General features: G+C 34.7%; 1 protein-coding gene across 1 annotated transcript in view; it reads left to right on the top strand.

Moving 5' to 3' along the window:
• Positions 1-17,808, top strand: part of HDX (highly divergent homeobox) — a 133,919-nt gene extending 116,111 nt beyond the window's left edge. The window contains exons 6-9 of the mRNA XM_036840177.1: positions 3,936-4,015; positions 6,872-6,955; positions 12,372-12,494; positions 17,185-17,808. Of these exons, the coding sequence (XP_036696072.1) occupies positions 3,936-4,015; positions 6,872-6,955; positions 12,372-12,494; positions 17,185-17,310 (413 nt within the window). The 3' untranslated portion in view covers positions 17,311-17,808. The remainder of the gene's footprint in view (positions 1-3,935; positions 4,016-6,871; positions 6,956-12,371; positions 12,495-17,184) is intronic.
• Positions 17,809-18,458: the final 650 nt, after the last annotated feature.

Here is an 18,458-nt window from a genome sequence, read left to right as displayed (position 1 = left end):
TGTGTGTGTGTGTATACCAGATTTTTCTTTATCCATTCATCTATCAATGGTCACTTAAGTTGCTTCCATTTCTTGGCTATTGTAAGCAATGCTGCAATGAACATAGGGGTGCATATATCTTTTTGAATTAGTGTTCTCATTTTCTTTGGTGAATACCCAGAAGTGGAATTACTAGATCATATGGTAGTTTTATTTTTAATTTTTGAGGAGTCTCCATGCTGTTTTCCATAGTATCTGCCAGCACCAATGTACATTCCCACTAACGGTACACGAGGGTTCCCTTTTCTCCCCATCCTCACCAACAGTTGTTATTTCTTGCCTTTTTGATAATAGGCATTCTGGCAGATGTGAAGTGATATCTCACCATGGTTTTGATTTGCATTTCTCTGATGATTAGTGATGCTGAGCATCTTTTCCTGTTGGTCATCTGTATGTCTTCTTCGAAAAAAATGTCTATTCAGGTCCTCTACTCATTTTTCACTTGGGTTGTTTGTATTTTTGATACTGAGTTGTATGAGATCTTTGTATATTTTGGATCTTAACGCCTTATCGGATACATCCTTTGCAAATATTTTCTCCCATTCAGTAGGCGGCCTTTTAGTTTTGTTGACAGTTTCCTTTACTGTGCAAAAGCTTTTTAGTTTGATGTAGTCTCGTTTGTTCATTTTTGCTTTTGTTTTCCTTGACTGAGGATATATATCCAAAAAAATACTGCTAAGACTGATGTCAAAGAACTTATTACCTATGTTTTCTTCTAGAAGTTTTATAATATCAGGTCTTACAGTTAAACCTTTAATCTGTTTTGAGTTTTTGTATATGGTGTGAGAAAGTAGTCTATTTTGATTCTTTTCTATGTAGCTGACTAGTTTTTTAAACACTATTTATTGAAGAAGCTGTACTTTCCCTATTGTATATTCTTGCCTCCCTGGTCATAGATTAACTGCCCTTATAAGTGTGGGTTCATTTCTGGGCTCTCTGTTTGGTTCTGTTGATCTATGTATCTGTTTTTGTGCTAGAATCTTACTGTTGATTACTGTAGCTTTGTAGTATAGTATGAAATCAAGGAGCGTGCTACCTCTTGTTTTGTTCTTCTTTCTTAAGATTATTTCAGCTATTCGGGGTCTTTTGTGTTTCCATACAAATTTTAGAATTATTTTTTCTAGTTCTTTGAAAAATGCCATTGGTATTTTGGTAGGGAATGCATTGAATCTGTAAATTGCTTTGGGTAGTATGGTTCTTTTAACAATATTAATTCTTCCAACCCATGAACGCAGAATTTCTTTCCATCTGTTTTGTTATCTTCAATTTCTTTCCTCAGTATCTTATAATTTTCAGAGTACAGATCTTTTACCTCCTTAGTTAGATGTATTCCCTGGTAATTTATTCTTTTTGATGCAATTGTGAATGGGATTGTTTTCATAAATTCTCTTTCTGGTAGTTCACTGTTAGTGTATAGAAACACAACAGATTTCTGCATATTAATTTGCTATCTTGCAACTTTACCAAATTCATTGACGAGTTCTAGTAGTTTTTAGTGGTATCTTTAGTATTTTCTATGTACAGTGTCATATCATCTGCAAACAGTAACAGTTTTCCTTGTTCCTTTCCAATTTAGTTGTCTTTTATTTCTTTTTCTTATCTGATTGCTATGTCTAGGACTTCCAATACTATGTTGAATAAAAGTGGTGACAGTGCCACTCACTGATGGGCAGAGTTGTGTCCCACAGTTTCTGGTTATAGGGCCCTGGGAGTCCTGGGGTTAGCACAGGTGCACTGGTGACCTGGGCCAGGTCCTGGGCACTCTGGTGGATGTGGTCATGTCCTGGAGCAGCTGGGAGCTTAGGAGATCCTAAGGCAGTCAGCCTGCTCATGGGTGAGGCTGTGTCCCTTCCTGGATAGCTGTTTGGCCTGGGGCATCCCAGAACTGGTGCCCACCGGTTGGTGGGCAGGGTGGGTCCTGGCACTAATAAGCTAGAGGGGGGATTCCAAAGTAGTGCTTACCAGCACCAGTGTCCTTATGGTGAAATGAACTCCCCCAAATGGCTACTGCCAGCGTCTGTGTCTCCAAGATGAGTTTTAATTGCCTCCTGCTTCTCCAGGAGGCTCTCCAAGATCAGCAAGTACATCTGACCCAGGCTCCTTTCAAATTACTGCTTCTTCCCTGGATCTTGGAGGGTGTGAGATTTTGTGTGTGACTTTTAAGAGTGGAGTTTTTTCCCACAGCCCTCTGGCTCTCCTGAAAGTAAGCCCTGCTGCCCTTCAAAGCCAAACTTTCGGGGTGGCTCATCTTCCCAGTGCAGGACCCCTGGGCTGAGGAGCCTGATGTGGGGCTTCAATCCCTTGCTCCTTGGGGAGAACCTCTGCAATTATAATTATCCTCCTGTTTGTGGGTCACCTTCCCCAGGTGTATGGGTCTTCACTATACTGTGTCTTCGCCCCTCCTACCCCTCTTCTTGTGGCTCCTTCATTATATGTCTAGCAGTAAAGATTCTTTTCTGCTAGTCTTCATGTTGCTCTCATGGATAGTTGCTCTGAAATAGTTGCAGTTTTTGTGTGCCCATGGGAGGAGGTGAACTCAGGGTCTTCCTACTCTGCCATCTTGGCCACTCCCCCTACAGTATCAGAATACTAAATTTTGATCATAAAAGGAATACATGTTCATTATATAAAATATTGGAACATACAATGAAAAAGTTAGAAATAATCCTACTCCTCAGTGATATCCTCTCTTGAAATGGGGGTGAGAGAATACTTATGCCAGTGTTTTCTCTGCATATATACAGGTTTGTTTGTGTGTGTGTGTACACTCATATACACATCCCTTTTTACAAAATTGAAAATGTACTATATTTATAGCTTTATATCATGTATTTGAACATTATTTGTATCACTTTTTTCTTATTAAAATGAGCAATACATGTTTATTGTAGAAGATATTTAAATATAAATAAGCAAATGAAAGAAAATAAGAAATATTAAATCAAGTAAATTAGACAAAATGAAGAGTAATAAAAGTTGCCTGTAATTTCAATCAGAAATAATAATGGCAATGTTTTGGTGTAAATAACATCAGTCTTTCTTTTCTCCATGAAAATGTATACTTTTTTTCTTTTACAAAATTAAGATCATAGTGTACCTATAGAGTAGATTTTGTCACCTTCAGTTTTTCTCCTTCCAATAGATCATGAATATTCTCTTTATTTTTTTTTTCACACACATACACACTGTATTTTATTTTTACAAGAGATAAATAGACTGACATCAAGCATTGTACATGGATGACCACAACAAAAGCAACAATGATTGCAATTACCAAACATGAAACACACTCATACTATGTCATAATATTGACATTCAGTCCAGTAATCCTCCACTGTAACAGCTCCTTTACTTTGCAGTGAAAATTGATTTGTATATTCTTTGCCTCTGAGTCCTTGTGGGATTTTTTTTTTTAATTCAGACAGAAAGTCACAAAAATTATACTCATCCTCATCAGTTCACTCAGTCCCATGTAATTAATTTTTTTTTCATCTTGATCTTTTGTTAGCACTTTTATGAGTTCATCAGTTTTTTCATTAGAGTTCTGAAAATGCTTATTCATTCAGAATATTCTCTTTATTATCAACTATTCTTCTACTTCATTTTTAGTGGCTTTCTAGTATTTATTGTAAGGATAAGCCCTACATGATTTATCCAAGCCTTCATTGTTAAGCATATAGGTTACTTCATTTTTTTAAATTATAAACAGCACAGTGATGACCATCCTTAAATTCAAATCCATCCACACTTATTTCCTTAGAATACATTGTTAGAAGTAGAATTGCCATTTGTGTCTTTTTACAATAGAGAAATTATTTAAGTGATTTTGAAAAAAGCATTCTCAATAAAGTTTTAAGGAATGAAAAATGAAATCATGGCCTTCTTTGTTTCTGTAGAGGAATCCAGTGAAGTTGTTCCAAATGAGGCAAGGGCTCATAAGGAGGAGAACCACCATACAGTATCCGCAGATAATGTGGTATGTACGTTTTGAAATTCTTTCCTCATTACACGATGGATTCCAAGGATTTGTTTCCAGTTGGTGACAATATCAGCGTTGTCAGAATAAAGTCTTGCTTCACTTCACAAACCAAAATGGATCTGTTACCAATGCAATGATATATCTTAGAGGGTTTAATAAATGAAATTTAAAGCGATGTCATTTGTACCATTTTTTAATTTAAGAGATTTGCAAATATAAAAACCTAATGCTTACTACACATGTGACATTTTATACATAACAAGTTATTTTGCTTCAACACATTTAGCAAAGAGCAGATTTCTTCTCATTTGACAGATGGCAGAGTTAAAAAAGTTTAGCCTGAGACCATGGAGGAAGGCTTTCTTAGTTCTGGGACTTGTATCCAAGGATTCCTGATTCTTGTGTTCTTTGTTCAGACCATACCTATCTATACTGTTTTTGGAAACTTTTCTTCTTTTTAGTTAAATTGGACTCTGCTAGTCATCTTAAAAATTGCAGCAATGGAAGAAAGGCAGTATTTAAGAAACTGAATAGCAAGCAGACACAGCCTACATGTGGATTAAACTGAGTTTTGTGAAAACGTAAACATAGATATATAGAGATCTTCTCTAAGCAGCTGTATTAGCAGCATCTGTTTATATTCTGACTCCATCAAATAATACAGAAATCAAGATGGTATTAACCTAAAGTCAGACATAAAGGCAAATGTCATTGTCCTTTTGCTTTTGCTTTTGAATCAGTGCTTTGTGCTTGTGCTTGATTGCAGACTTTACAAATGGTCCCTATAATGGGTTTTTCTGTTAAAAAATGGCTGTAACTTCAAGATTTACCCTAGCTTCCATTACAAATATTATTTATCTGACACTATAATTCTGTCACATCTCCTTAATAAAAGTTGAGCACATAAAATACAGTTTTGTTCTTTTTTTGTTAGATTTCGACAATATATAACAGTGTTTTCCATGTACAGAGTGTAGTTTAGGATTGCATTTTACTGATTTCAGTCCTGATTTAAGTTTATATTTGACCCTTCTGACAGTAAATTGAATGGGCATATAGGAAAACATACTTTTATTCTGAGGCAAAGTTGTGTTTTCATTAGATAGCTAGTAATAATTGTTTTCCGCAATTATTAATTGTGCTAATATTCTTAATTCCACCAAGTAATAATCTCCTTTGCTCCAGATTTGAGTAATACTATTACAAATTATATACAATTATTTACAAATTGGAACTCTTTTCCCCTAAAGACATGCTCATTTTTAGTCTGAATTTCTCAACATTGGACCTCCCCTGTGGCAGACATTTGAAGATAATGAATGAAGTCATGGCATGGGATGACTCACAGTCACTTAGGCACCTAATTTTTCAAGAGCAATTGATTTTCAGAGACAAAACTCCAAACTTTCAAAAGTTGATCTCCTCTGCCTATAACTTTTGAATGTCCCCAATTATTCATGGATGACAAATCACAAAGACATACAAGACCTATTTATATGTGCAAATCTATACAGTGGCCCTTGGGGCCTTCCTCCCTGGATTACTTAGCTCTTTTTTCCCAGAACCAATCCAAATAGAAAAATCTAAAAAACAACATCGAAAAAGATATCAAATCTGCATTCTGGTGAGAGCTGACATGATTAAGCCCCAAGTTTATAGTGATTATAATAGAAAACAAAACATTAGATTCATCTCCAGGCAGCAGTAGAAAGCAACTTCATTGCAGCTGTCCTCCTGACTCAGAAGTCTGCAGGTCACAAACACTGTTATGGCATCATATCTTCATAGGCAATATATCAAATATGATCATTCCCAGTTCATTTGTGATTTTTAATCACCATATCTATTGCTGGGTAGGAAACTTGATTTCAAATTCTGCCTACGACATGTTGCTATTAATGTGATTGTTCTTAAAAGACTGCCTAGTGACTAACTCTAGCTTAGCTTTTCTCTTTTTTAAATTTTCTTTTGGGTTGGCAGGATTTAAATGTTTAAAAGTGTTTTTTCTTAACTGTGGTTTTCATATGCAAAAGAAAAATTAAAGCCGATTTTGTTTTTTCGTTTTGCTTTTGCTTTTTTTAAAAAAAAGTTCTATGATTAGAGAACTTGCCTTGCCTCCATGGTTGGAGCTTAATGGTCACTTTTTTTTCCATCAGTGCTAAGCTGTTTTGTTCATTCTTTTGACAAATATTTAATTAGTACCTACTGTGTGCGAGATACTGTACGAATTATGCTGTACCTTAATTCTAAAGCTAAGGGCAGTTTAGTGTGTCTCTTGTTCTTGCTCTCTTCTCCTTCTTACTGTCTAGTGAAGGAAACAAATCATCCTGCTCTTTTCGCCATTACATTATAAATGTCTGCTTTCAATTGTATAACTAATGGAGTGCTGTAAATAAGTGAATTTTTTAAAAACTGTATTTGATTTTGCAATACATGTCATATGTTGATATTTTACATTACAAGTTGCAAAGAGATATATGGAAACATATAAAAGAAAGCCCTTCCAACCAATTAAATTTGGTTATCATTAAATAGACTACCCTTATAGGAAGCAAGCTCCCTTCCTGGAGGGCACTATTTAAGCAGAGTTCGAATGCCTACTTTTTCAGGGATATTGTGAAAGTGTTTTTTTCTGTTTTAAATAGTATTACAATAATTTTCTGTTACTAAGGGAGGTGGCTCAGACACATACTGGGTGTAAAGCTGAGGAGCCAGTCAGAGTTATTCTGGATAACCTAGACTAGATAACCCCATCACTAAAACTGGATATTGAATGTATATATGCTCTATACATTATTGAGTATAGTGATGATCAGATATATATTTAGGAAAACTTCTTTACTTGTGTTACAGAAAATAGAAATTATTGATGATGAAGAAAGTGACATGATAAGTAATTCTGAAGTAGAACAAGTGAATTCTCTCTTGGATTATAAGGTAAAAGTATTTTCAGATTCTGAATTTTTTAAGAGAAGGTATTAAAGGAGGCAGACTTTTACAGTACCTATGCACCGGTTTATTTCACTTCCATTTGATAAATTAGGTATACTGGGACTCTGCATTGACTCTCTCAGGCACTTGGATATCAGTCAGAGTGCCGAACATTTTAATTAATGCTGGCTGGTTTAGTGGTTATGGTTTTAAGCACAGTTTGCTGAGCAGGAGTAATTATTGATGGTGTATGGCAAGATGAGGCATAGTGGTGGTTAATGTGAAATGTATGACAATGTTTTTTTTAAAGCCCATGTTCATTTTTAAATGATGGTAAAGGGGATATTTTTTCCAGTGTCCCTTGCTAATTTTATCTTGAATTTCAATTTCTTTTTAATATACTTTTTTTATATATAATAATATACCTGTTTTAGAAGTTTAAAAACAATCCCCAAAGCAAATACTGAATGAATATGAATAGAAATGACCTTTTCTTAATGTCACTTGTTACTGAACTGAAAGACTTACTTTGACAGTATGCCATACATAATTTTGTTTTCATTAAATTTTGACATAAGCTATCAGTCTATATGTCAATATGTTTTCTGCATAGATGTGTAATTGTTTTCCCTTTGTTAATCAATATCCTGTCTTACTAGGTAATTTGGGGCCTTCTGAAATTTGGCAACAGATTCATGCCTTTCATGCACAAAAGTTATTTTCTTGAATATCATACATCTTCAAAGCAGAGACTAGTAATCTTAAGATGTTAACAAAAAATAACATTTAATCAGAAAAGACAACAGCTGTCATTTTCTCAAAAATCTTTTCAGTTTTACTATAATTGAAAGTTATGTCATTCGACAGATTCTGTTTTCCAAATGTTCGTAACATGTCAGACTTTAAAATATTGAACATTGTAAACACAGAAGGAAATTAGTTTTTGAAATTTATTTGCTAAGTGGTCAAAGAGCACAATATAACCCTATATTTAAACTGTATTTTCAACTAATAAAATTATAAAGTTGTTGGTTCTGAAGTACAGGAGATCCTTCTAATCTCTCCTACCTGGTCATATAATATTTCTAAATGCCCAGTTCAGAATTAAAATGGCTCTGCAAGCCACCACTTGGCACAGGCTATGGAAACTACAGACGAGAGGACTGGATTGCACAGCTGTTACGTGTGCTCCACTTAGTACACTCAAACAGTTCAGATAGGGCTGGGCCCAGAACTCAGAGGATTATTTCCAGGACCTTTCCCCTCTGGGGCACCAGCCCACTTGAGAAGGTTTCAAGCTGAAGACCTGGGCAGGCCAGAGTATCCAGCCCAGAAATTTCAATTATCATTTTCATTGACTTCTAAAGGACATTTAATGATCCAGTGTTTTCCATTTTGGTAAATGCTGTGGGAACAAGGGGTCTTTCGCTACCTTATTAAGGATATCTTTTATAAAACTTCACCATCCTAGATGAACTTTTATTTAACTCTCAAAAATTAGCACTTATATAGAAAATATGTCTCTTTATAATCATTATTTAAGATATTTCGCTTCACTTCATCAGTGAATTTTGTTACCTTAATTCTGAAGTAAGTGCAAGTGAAACCTCATATAGCAGTTCTCATTGCCGATTTCAGTAAGTTGATTTAAAATAGCCTTACCAGGGACTTCACTGGTGGTCCAGTGGTTAAGACTCTGCACTCCCAGTGCAGGAGGCACAAGGTTCAATCCCTGGCCAGGGAATGAAGATCCTGCATGCCGTGTAGTGCAGCCAGAAAAATAAATAAATAAATAAATAAAATAGCCTTACCAGTTTGGAAATTTAATCTTCCTTGAGAGAACATTGTTTTATTCTATTTTCATACACATGCTAGTGTTCTTTGTTTTGGGATCAAAATCACCTTGCTGGTTTCTTGAATATATTCATCATATGCTTCTTGTATATACTTATCTTATTCATGTATATGTTATCTGGTCTAGTGCCTAGGATATAGGTGTCCAGTAACTAGTTCCTGAGTGAGTGAATAAATTAATTAATTTATCCTTGGAAATACTTTTAATATTATTATGCAAGTGCTTACTTATATAAAATCAATTAAGATCCGCAGCTGGATTATTATAACTTTTTCCCCCCACACTAAATTGAACAATCTCTCGTTGTTCTTGGGATTCACTGTAGCAAAATGAAAGAATGTTTTTTATGTGTGTTTGGTAATTACTACTATGCAAACATCAATATTCAGTGTGGGCATAGTGGAGTTTCTGACTGAGATATTTGCTAGAAATCCATATTGCTAGGAGTTCTAACTAACCCCAAATGCTTATAAAACAACTTGATGAGCTGAGTTTCTGAGGCATGAGTAGCTATATCATAAAATAACACCTCAAGTTTGGCATCCATCAGTAGCCTGCTCAGAGATCAAAGCCCCGGTCCATATGAAGCCTTGAGTGCTCCCTACAGTTATCTTGGAGAATTGACAAAGCTGAGTGGGAATGTAGGGAAGATTTTAAAAAGAAAAATGAGCTAGGTCTTTTTTCGTGAAATGCAGTGACTGATGTTATCTTACTAGTTCCTCTCGCAAACCATTTGCTTAGGAAAATCTTGAAAGTACACATAAATTACTGCCTGTAATCTAGGAAGTGTTTAATAGGCTTGCAAAAAGCAGCTCCAAGAAGAAAATGTCTGAAATATTAAATTATCTTAAAGCTGTTTATGTTTTAAAAACATTGCATAAATACTGAGGAGGAGGAATATTTGCATGAGAAATTAGAGATCTGCATACCAAAAGATGCTTCCTGACTTTTGCAGATGTGAATTACTGTTTTTAAAATGTTTTCTAATGGACTGTGAGTGTAGCTCAAAAGGACTGTGCTTTCAAACGACACTGTGATAATGATGATAGATATCTCCTGTATTCAAAAAGACTCCCTGGTCAGCACTTTACTAATACTGCTGTTCTGACAATGAATACTAAAAATACAAAAAGTTTAGAATTAGTCAAGTGTATTATAGCAGAAGCATGTGGAATTTTATTATAATGCTTACTTATAACTTAGATTACTGTAGAGTGCCTTTGAACAAGGAATTTAGCTTGAATCATCATTTGCAGATCATTCACTTGATATTAAATGGTCTGAAGAGGAAGCAGTTTTATTAGGTAAAATAAGTTCTAAACTGAGCTGATAAAATAATTGATGCAGTAAACATATTCATAGATAGAATATGATTAATACAACTGTATCCTCTCAACTGAAACAAGAATGCCCATAGAATTAACTAATTTTCATGTATTTTATGCAGCTTTTTGAGCAAATGTTGTTAAAGGTCCTGCTATGCTCTTTGAGACAGATTCTCTGGTTGCAGAGAATACGCACAGCTTATTTTCACGTTTTTGGCAAGAGGGCTGGGTAATAAATTTTTTAATCAGGTTTTTTGATATATAAGTTACATACAATAAAATTCACCTTTTCATACATTTAGTTTTGACAATTGGACACAGTTGTGTAACCATGAACACAATTTGTTATTCATCTGCTGATGAACACTTGTGTTACTTCTAGTTTGGGGCTATTATGAGTAAAGCTGCTATGAATATTCATGTCTGTCTTTTTGTGGACATGTGTTTTCATTTCCCTTGGGTAAATACTTAAGAGTAGGATTGCTGAGTCAGATGGTAAAAAAGAGTATGTTTAATTTTATAAGAAACTGCCAAAACATTTTCCAAAGTTGCTGTACTGCTTTACACTCCCACCAGCAAAGTATGAGACTTCTAATTGCTCCACATTCTCATCAGCACTTGCTATTGTCAGTCTCTTTAACATTAGCCACTGTAGTATGTTGGTGGTAGTATCTCTTTGTGATTTTAATTTGCATTTCCTTAATGATAAACGATATTAAGCATTTTTCACATATTTATTGGCCATTCACATTTCTTCTTTGATAAAGTGTATGTTCAAATATTTTGCCTGCTTTTTATTCTGTTGCTGGTCCTATATTTGTGCTACAAGAGCTCTTTATGTATTCTGTGTGCAAGTCCTTTATCAGATATGTGATTTACAAATTTTTTCTCCTAATATGTAGCATGCATTTTTATTTTCTTAAGTGTCTTTTGAAAAGCAAAGGTTGTGTTTTGTTTTGTTTTGTTTTTTAATGAAATCCTTCTTTTAAGTTTCATGCTTTATGTGTCCTATTGAGAAATCTTTGCCTAACCCAAGGACATAAAGTTTTTTTCCTCTGTTTTCCTCTAGAAGTTTTATAGTTTTAGGTTCTACATTTAGGCCTACAATCCATTTCTTATTAAATTTTGTACATGATGTGAGGTAAGAGTTAATAATCATTTTTGGAGGGGGTATGGATTTACAATTGTTCAACCACTGTTTTTTGAAAGACTGTTCTTTCTTTGTCCATTGAATTACCTCAGCATCTTCATCAAAAATCAACCAAATATGTATGTGTATGTATATATATATATTTATGTATGTATTATATATGTATAAAGTAATATATAATAAATATTTCTGGACGCTGTTCTGTCCATTGATCTATATGTCCACCTTTTTGACAATACCACACTTTCTTGACTATTGTAGCTTAAATAGTAAATCTATTCAGAGCAATTTCATGGCCATTATCTTATTTGAGCCTTATAACCCTCAAGCTAGAATTCCCAAAGACTGCTAGTAGTATATCCATTTTATTGATGAGTAAGTAGAATCACAGGTTAATTGGCCTGCCCAAGTTTACACAATTATCAGTAGACCTGGCACTAAAATCCTCCCAAAACCTATTTTCTATTTTTTCTATTTTTCTATTTTTTATTTTTTATTTTTCTATTTTCTATTGTTCTTTTCCTACACAACTAGGAAAAATAGTGGAGACTGGGTTTCAAATTAGTGGTAAATTTGGAGATTTTTTCTAAACAACAAACTCTTATGTAAAGGTGGGGGCCTCAGCAAACTACTTAAGACAGTCTTATTAAAAATTTGAGTCCTTTCTTGGTACAAAATGATAACCTCAGTATTTGGCTTTGTGAATGGTACATTCAGCATTACTGCATCTGCTATTGCTCTTTACTTGGGGTTAATTGAGCTCTATTATTAATCCTAATCCAAATGCTAATTAGGTTTAATGTAGGAGGAGTCTTTCCAAGAGGGGAACTGTTTCTTGACTTTTCTCTTACTGGAATTTATTTGATTCGATTTTTGACCTTGCAGATTATTTTCTGTTGGTGATTTGCTTAAAAGGCAGCCTTTGAATAACTGGATAATTTACTTCTGTGCTCTATATTCCTTTATGCTAAAATGTTATCTTCTTTATTGTCCCTCTAAGTTGATTGCTTTTTAAAAATTTATTGTACATCAAACATGTACAGTCCTAGGTTTGCATAGAGTAATTGTATTATTCGATGTTTTCTCCTTCAGAATGAAGAAGTCAGATTCATTGAAAATGAGCTAGAGATTCAAAAGCAAAAATATTTTAAACTTCAGACATTTGTAAGAAGCTTGATACTAGCTATAAAAGCTGACGATAAGGAACAACAGCAGGTAAGTGACAGAAGAGAATAGTAAGCTGTAATGTATCATGTTGAAAAGTAGCATGTCACACTTGGGTTCTACATATTTTTTTTGTTTTTATACCTCATTCTTACTTGGCATCAAGGAAGGATTTGTTACTTTGTGACTTTTTTTAAAGCACAGTTTTATTGAGAAAAAATACTCAGATTTTGTGTGCTACTTCAGTGGAAAATCAAAATAACTGATTAACATACTTTGTTAATTCCAAGCCACCATTAAGTAGGGAAAACATTTAAAATATTATCTACATAATTATTGACTGTATTCCCCATCTTGTTCATATCATTTCATTTAATTAGTTTTAAAGAAATTCTCAAAATGTTTGTAGAGATGGGGCTACACTAACTGGAGAGGCACATATTTTGGGACCTTTTGTGAATGAAAGAAGTGAGGCATTGGCCTCTCTTCTGGATTTCAGTTACATTCCAGCCCCTACTAGATTTCACAGGTGTTTGAATACCTTTTATTTCATGATATGTTGTTCATCACTAAAAAAAAGGTGAGATTACTTTGTGAAATTCTTTGTGACCACAGTGCAGCATTCACTTTTCCCAATTTAACGATAGTGTTTGGTTCCTCTACCCCAGCGGTCCCCAATCTTTTTGGCACCAAGGATTGGTTTCACGGAAGACAATTTTTCCACGGACCAGGTGGGGGGGGGGATGGTTCAGGTGGTAATGAGAGCGATGGGGAGCGATGGTGAGATGAGCGGCAGATGAAGCTTCCCTCTCGCACCCGCTGCTCACCTCCTGCTGTGTGGTCCTGTTCCTAATATGTCGAGGACCAGTACCAGTCCGCAGCCTAGGGGTTGAGGACCCCTGCTCTACCCCAAAGATGAAATGCAACATCTTTTGTTTGTCACTGTGGATTTTTGTTTACAAATTTCTCCCAAAGCACATTTTCTGTCTCATTTTTTCAGTTAAAATTTGTAAAATAATGTATTAATCTTGCTAAAAAGGAATATAGAATTATGTTAAATATTCCATTTAATGCTAAAAGATACTAAATTTGCCTCTGAGTTGTATACTACTATGTTGATTCTTTATCAGAGAAATTCAGTGTAAGTAGTATGTCACACAGGTAACCATTAATTAAGCAGTCTCAGAGTTTTTTATTCAGCCGGAGTACAAACATTTATCCCTTATATTCAAGCAAGACTGCACATACACAGCCTAACCGAGTTATCTCTAGGGAAAAAGATTAGTGTCTTAGCATCCAACAATTCTCCCTTTTTTATAAGAAAAAAGTCGTTATATATTTCACCAAAGTACTGAACCACAAAATTTAAACTATAAAAGAATTTACTCATGAGGCATAAACCAGCATGTACATTATGTGTCCAGTTTCATGAATTGTGCTCCCCCCATGCTGTACATACACAGACATCCCAAGACAGCAGTTTTCAGTTACCTTTGCCAGTTTTATTTAAGCATTTTGCTTTACTATGTGAGTTATGCATATTCCATGGCATATTGAAAATGTATTTGTTTTTTAGAACCGAAACTACAGATTTTTAAATAAATAAGGTGGTAGTTTTTTGGGGTTTTTTTAACATCTTTATTGGAGTATAACTGCTTTACAATGGTGTGTTAGTTTCTGCTTTATAACAAAGTGAATCAGCTATACATATACATATATCCCCATATCTCTTCCCTCTGTGTCTCCCTCCCTCCCACCCTCCCTATCCCACCCCTCTAGATGGTCACAAAGCACCGAGCTGATCTCCCTGTGCTATGCGACTGCTTCCCACTAGCTATCGGTTTTATATTTAGTAGTGTATATATGTACATGCCACTTGAACGTGGTCCCAAAGGAACTGTAAATTTTAATTAAATAAATGTTAAAAAGAAAAAAAAAGCAGAATTAGGTCCAACTATGGGAGTAACTTGGAGTGTGGTCCTGGTCCCAAAAGTCGTAGCATGGTTTGGAATGGTCAGCTTCTTAGCAGTTGTTTATGTCTCTTGATATCAAGGCGTGGCACACAAACTGCACTTTATTTTCTAATTCTAACCTGGCTTTATTCTTTCCCCAAAACCACTAACAAGTAAGAAAAGTACCTATGGTACATTTTATTTTTCTCTTTTTCTTGTACTTTTCCTCTGGTAAAAGGCTGATGAACTAAGATATGAACAAAACATTGGCTGGGGGGAAAGAGAGACAGTTATACAAAAATTATACTGAAAATCATGGCCTATATAATCAGCCCCCAAATAGAAACTACTGATTTTCATAGTTGAGATTGGGTATAATGGATCTCAAAATATGGTCTAAAAATATAGAAGACACCTATAGTAGTCCACAAAAGTTATCCAGGTCATCTCTTAAACTACTGATCTTTATACTATGAAATACTTAGAGGTTTATTTCTGGAAGGAATTAATTTTTATTCTGCCTAATAAAAGAGAACCATATTGCCACTGGTTTCTCATTTTAAAAGCCTGTTTTTCTATTAATCTTGATTTTGGTAAGTTGAGTGAGATGAGTGGTCCATAGAATACTTTGCTCCAATGAAGCAGTCCAGGATTTAAAAATATATGAAAATGTCTGACTGAAATATTAGATTATCCAAATTTTTTTTAATCAATAGCCATTTTAAAATAAAAATAATGTTCCCAGAACTGTGCTAAGTCATTAGTTATGGTCTTTCTTCCCTTGATAATTCACTATGTGATTCTAGCCAGGTCAATTGCCTTTCTTGAACTTCGATTTCTCCACTTTGCAAGGAGGATAAGAATGATTAACATTATGGAACTTGGCATTCACACCCTAGGGCCTAGAATAAGTGTTATAGAGACTGATGATATATTTGGTAAATGCCTTAATCTCTTAGGAAGAGTGACACTAGGTCAGGCTCTGACTGATGAAGAACCTGGAGTGAAGAAAGCTCATTGTGTTCACTTTGGTCTATGAAAAAGACAGTTCTAGCAACTGACATAATCTGAAGATTTGTTCAGTGTGCCAATGTTGCAATCCAGAAAGATACTGAAAAGGAGAATTTTAAAGTGGACTTCATGCATTAGTTGTGCCTTATACTGCCTCAGATATTAAAGTTTTCCTATTTCATACTACACTCATTTTAGTCAACTACATTAAGTGCAATGAGAAAGAAATAAATAGTAGTGCTTCTTTGATTTGAAGGTCTCCCCACTAGAATTTAGAATGTCATTAACTCTGCTCATCTACTTTGACTTTCCAGTACTCTAAGCTATGTTAATTGGAACACTTTGCCCTCTTTAATGGGGCTTCTTCACACTTGCAAAGTGAAATAAATCCAGTGATGTATTTCTCATAAACTATGATCAACCAATATCAGCAAAGTCTTTGTTTCACCTAGACTGGGTTAGTGGTAAACAACTGATCCAGAAGAAAATGGCTCTGTGTCCTATGACTGCAATCTAGAAACCTTAGAGAGTATGTAGTACCTTTAGGTGACTGCTTTGTAAACAGTACTCTCAGTTTCACCAAGAAGTTCATGGACTATTTAATAGCATAAAATAAATAATAAATTTTTGTTCAGAAGGAGTTAGTCTTTCCTTTTGCAGCCTGACAGAAAGCTCTAATCTTTCCTCTTTGCTCTAAGACAAAAACTATAGGATTTATAGCTGTCACTTCTTTTAATAAAGATAATAGGAGAGTAATGTTTTATTTCAACAGTGGATTTCATGTGTTCTCTAACATGCCCTGTTTTTTCCGTTCCGTATTTGGGTAGTGGCAAGCTTACATTTGTTCCTGTTCCCTTAATCTTTGTTTACTACTGCACCCAAAGCCCACACTACAAGTAACGTTGTCTAAAAATTACCGAGATATGCTACATTCTTTTTAGTATTAGGAGCAGCGAATTAACCATTTAATTTGCAATTTCTGATGGTCAAATGGGCATCAGCACTACCAACCAGATAAAACTTGATTAATTATTTATTTCTCTAGTATGAAGGCATGTTCTGCAACTCCAGATGAAACAATTACACCATGGCACAGTTTAGTTCATGGCTCTTGGCTTATCCTAATTACTCCAGTGGAAAAATGAGCAGCCCTCTAGATGCATCATTACACAGCCAAATTCACTGGTTCAGCAGTGTCTTGGTGAATGCTTGGCCATCTGTAGATACGGGCATGGCCTAAGAAAAGAAAAAAAATCACTTGGACTTTTAAATTGTTAAAGTTTAATCTAAAGTAGAATAGCTGAACTTTTTCCCTAACTGCTAAGTTCTTTCTCCCACTGAAGTACAAAATAGTCTTTTGTGAAATGTGTTTTAGTCTGAAGGACACAGCATAACCGAGCAGGACTATTTTAATAAGGAATATAATTTTAAAGCCCTTTAGCAGTGATCATTGAACACTCAAAACTAGTATGAAAATCACTTATCTCAAACACTTCAAAGCATTTGGTTCAGAATAGTTGCTCATTTCTCTCCTTATTTCCCTTTTGTCCAGGGTTCCACACTATATAATCCACACTCTCAAGATCTAGTATTTTGTTACCTCCTTAACAGTGTATGAAGAATTTTTCTCTTAGGTAAGATATTGTATAAGGACCTGAAAGAGAAATGCTCCTTTATTTAAATCTGTAAGAATAAATCAATGTGAAAGGACCACAACTATAAAATTGGAAAAAATATGTCCACATACTAATTCAAAACAATTGATTTTTCTGACTCAGGCACTGCTGTCAGATTTACCTCCTGAATTAGAAGAGATGGATTTCAATCATGCCTCACCGGAGCCTGATGATACCTCATTCAGTGTGTCTTCTTTATCAGAGAAAAATGCCTCAGACAGTTTGTGATTGGGTGGGGGGAGGATATATGATACAGCCTTTTGGCTACCTAACAGGTATGCATTTCAACATAGTTGCATTCTGTTGCCCCGAAATTCTTCAGTTGGAAAAAGATATTGTCGAACAATGTATACTGAAGGATCAACAAGATACAATGGCTGTGGTGCAAAAAGATGTATGTAAAATTTAAAAGCATTGTTTGAGAGTTTTTTCCAAATTGATGGAACTCTGGGAAAAAATGTATTTAATTTTGAGCAGTTTAGCTATGAAATGCATAATGTCTAATTTCTGAAAGGTCTTTTTGGTTTTATAGAAGAATCTTAGTTTTAGTAATAGTTTTGACCAGAGACACAAAAACAAAGATATTTCAACATAGCTTATCAAGTTACTGAAGCTTGATTAGTCTTGTTTATGTAGCCATTACATCTTCTTTCTTCCTCTCTCCTTTTCCTGTCATCCACATACACCTTTATTCAGGAAAGTGGACTGAAAATTGAAAACAAAACCTTAAAAATGTTTTAACCTGGATGAGTCTTGGGATTTATTTTTAAACCCCTATGAGAATTTGACTTAAGTTAATGATTGAAAATTGAAGTGATTACTAGTATGTAATTGTAAATTATTGGTATTCTTCCATTATGTAACCCAAATATTTTTTGGGGGGAAGCATTATGGAAAAGTAATTCATGAACATGAAGTCAAATAAATTATTAAGTGTATAGAACAAAATGTTGTAAAAGATTAATCTTAATGGGAGCTCTTCATTGCTGCAAACGACAAATATTGATAAGATTCACATTCAACTAGTAAATTTGTATAAGTGAGTTAGACGAAATGTTGCACAAATATTACAAGTTTATCACCATCACCATAATATTTCTTCAGTTCTTACACTTTATGAAACAAGAAGTCAAGGTAAGCCACTGAGTTTTCTTTGTGTTTTTTTTTTAATCTAGTCACTTAGCTTTGCCACAAAATTTACCTCATTTCCATGCGAGACTTGTACAGAGTCATCAGCCAAGGATAATATCCAAAATGAATTATACTACTTTGGTTGTAAATCACAGTCCTCTGAATTTCCTGGATACTATTCTATGAGTACACTCCTAAAATGGGCATGCTACCCAGTTGTTCTATTAGTAGCTACCAGATAGCAC

This window comes from Balaenoptera musculus, chromosome X (assembly GCF_009873245.2).
Source record: "Balaenoptera musculus isolate JJ_BM4_2016_0621 chromosome X, mBalMus1.pri.v3, whole genome shotgun sequence".
NCBI classification, from domain to species: domain Eukaryota; kingdom Metazoa; phylum Chordata; class Mammalia; order Artiodactyla; family Balaenopteridae; genus Balaenoptera; species Balaenoptera musculus.
Note: the sequence above shows the minus strand (reverse complement) of the source record. Positions and strands in the feature narration are given on the sequence as shown.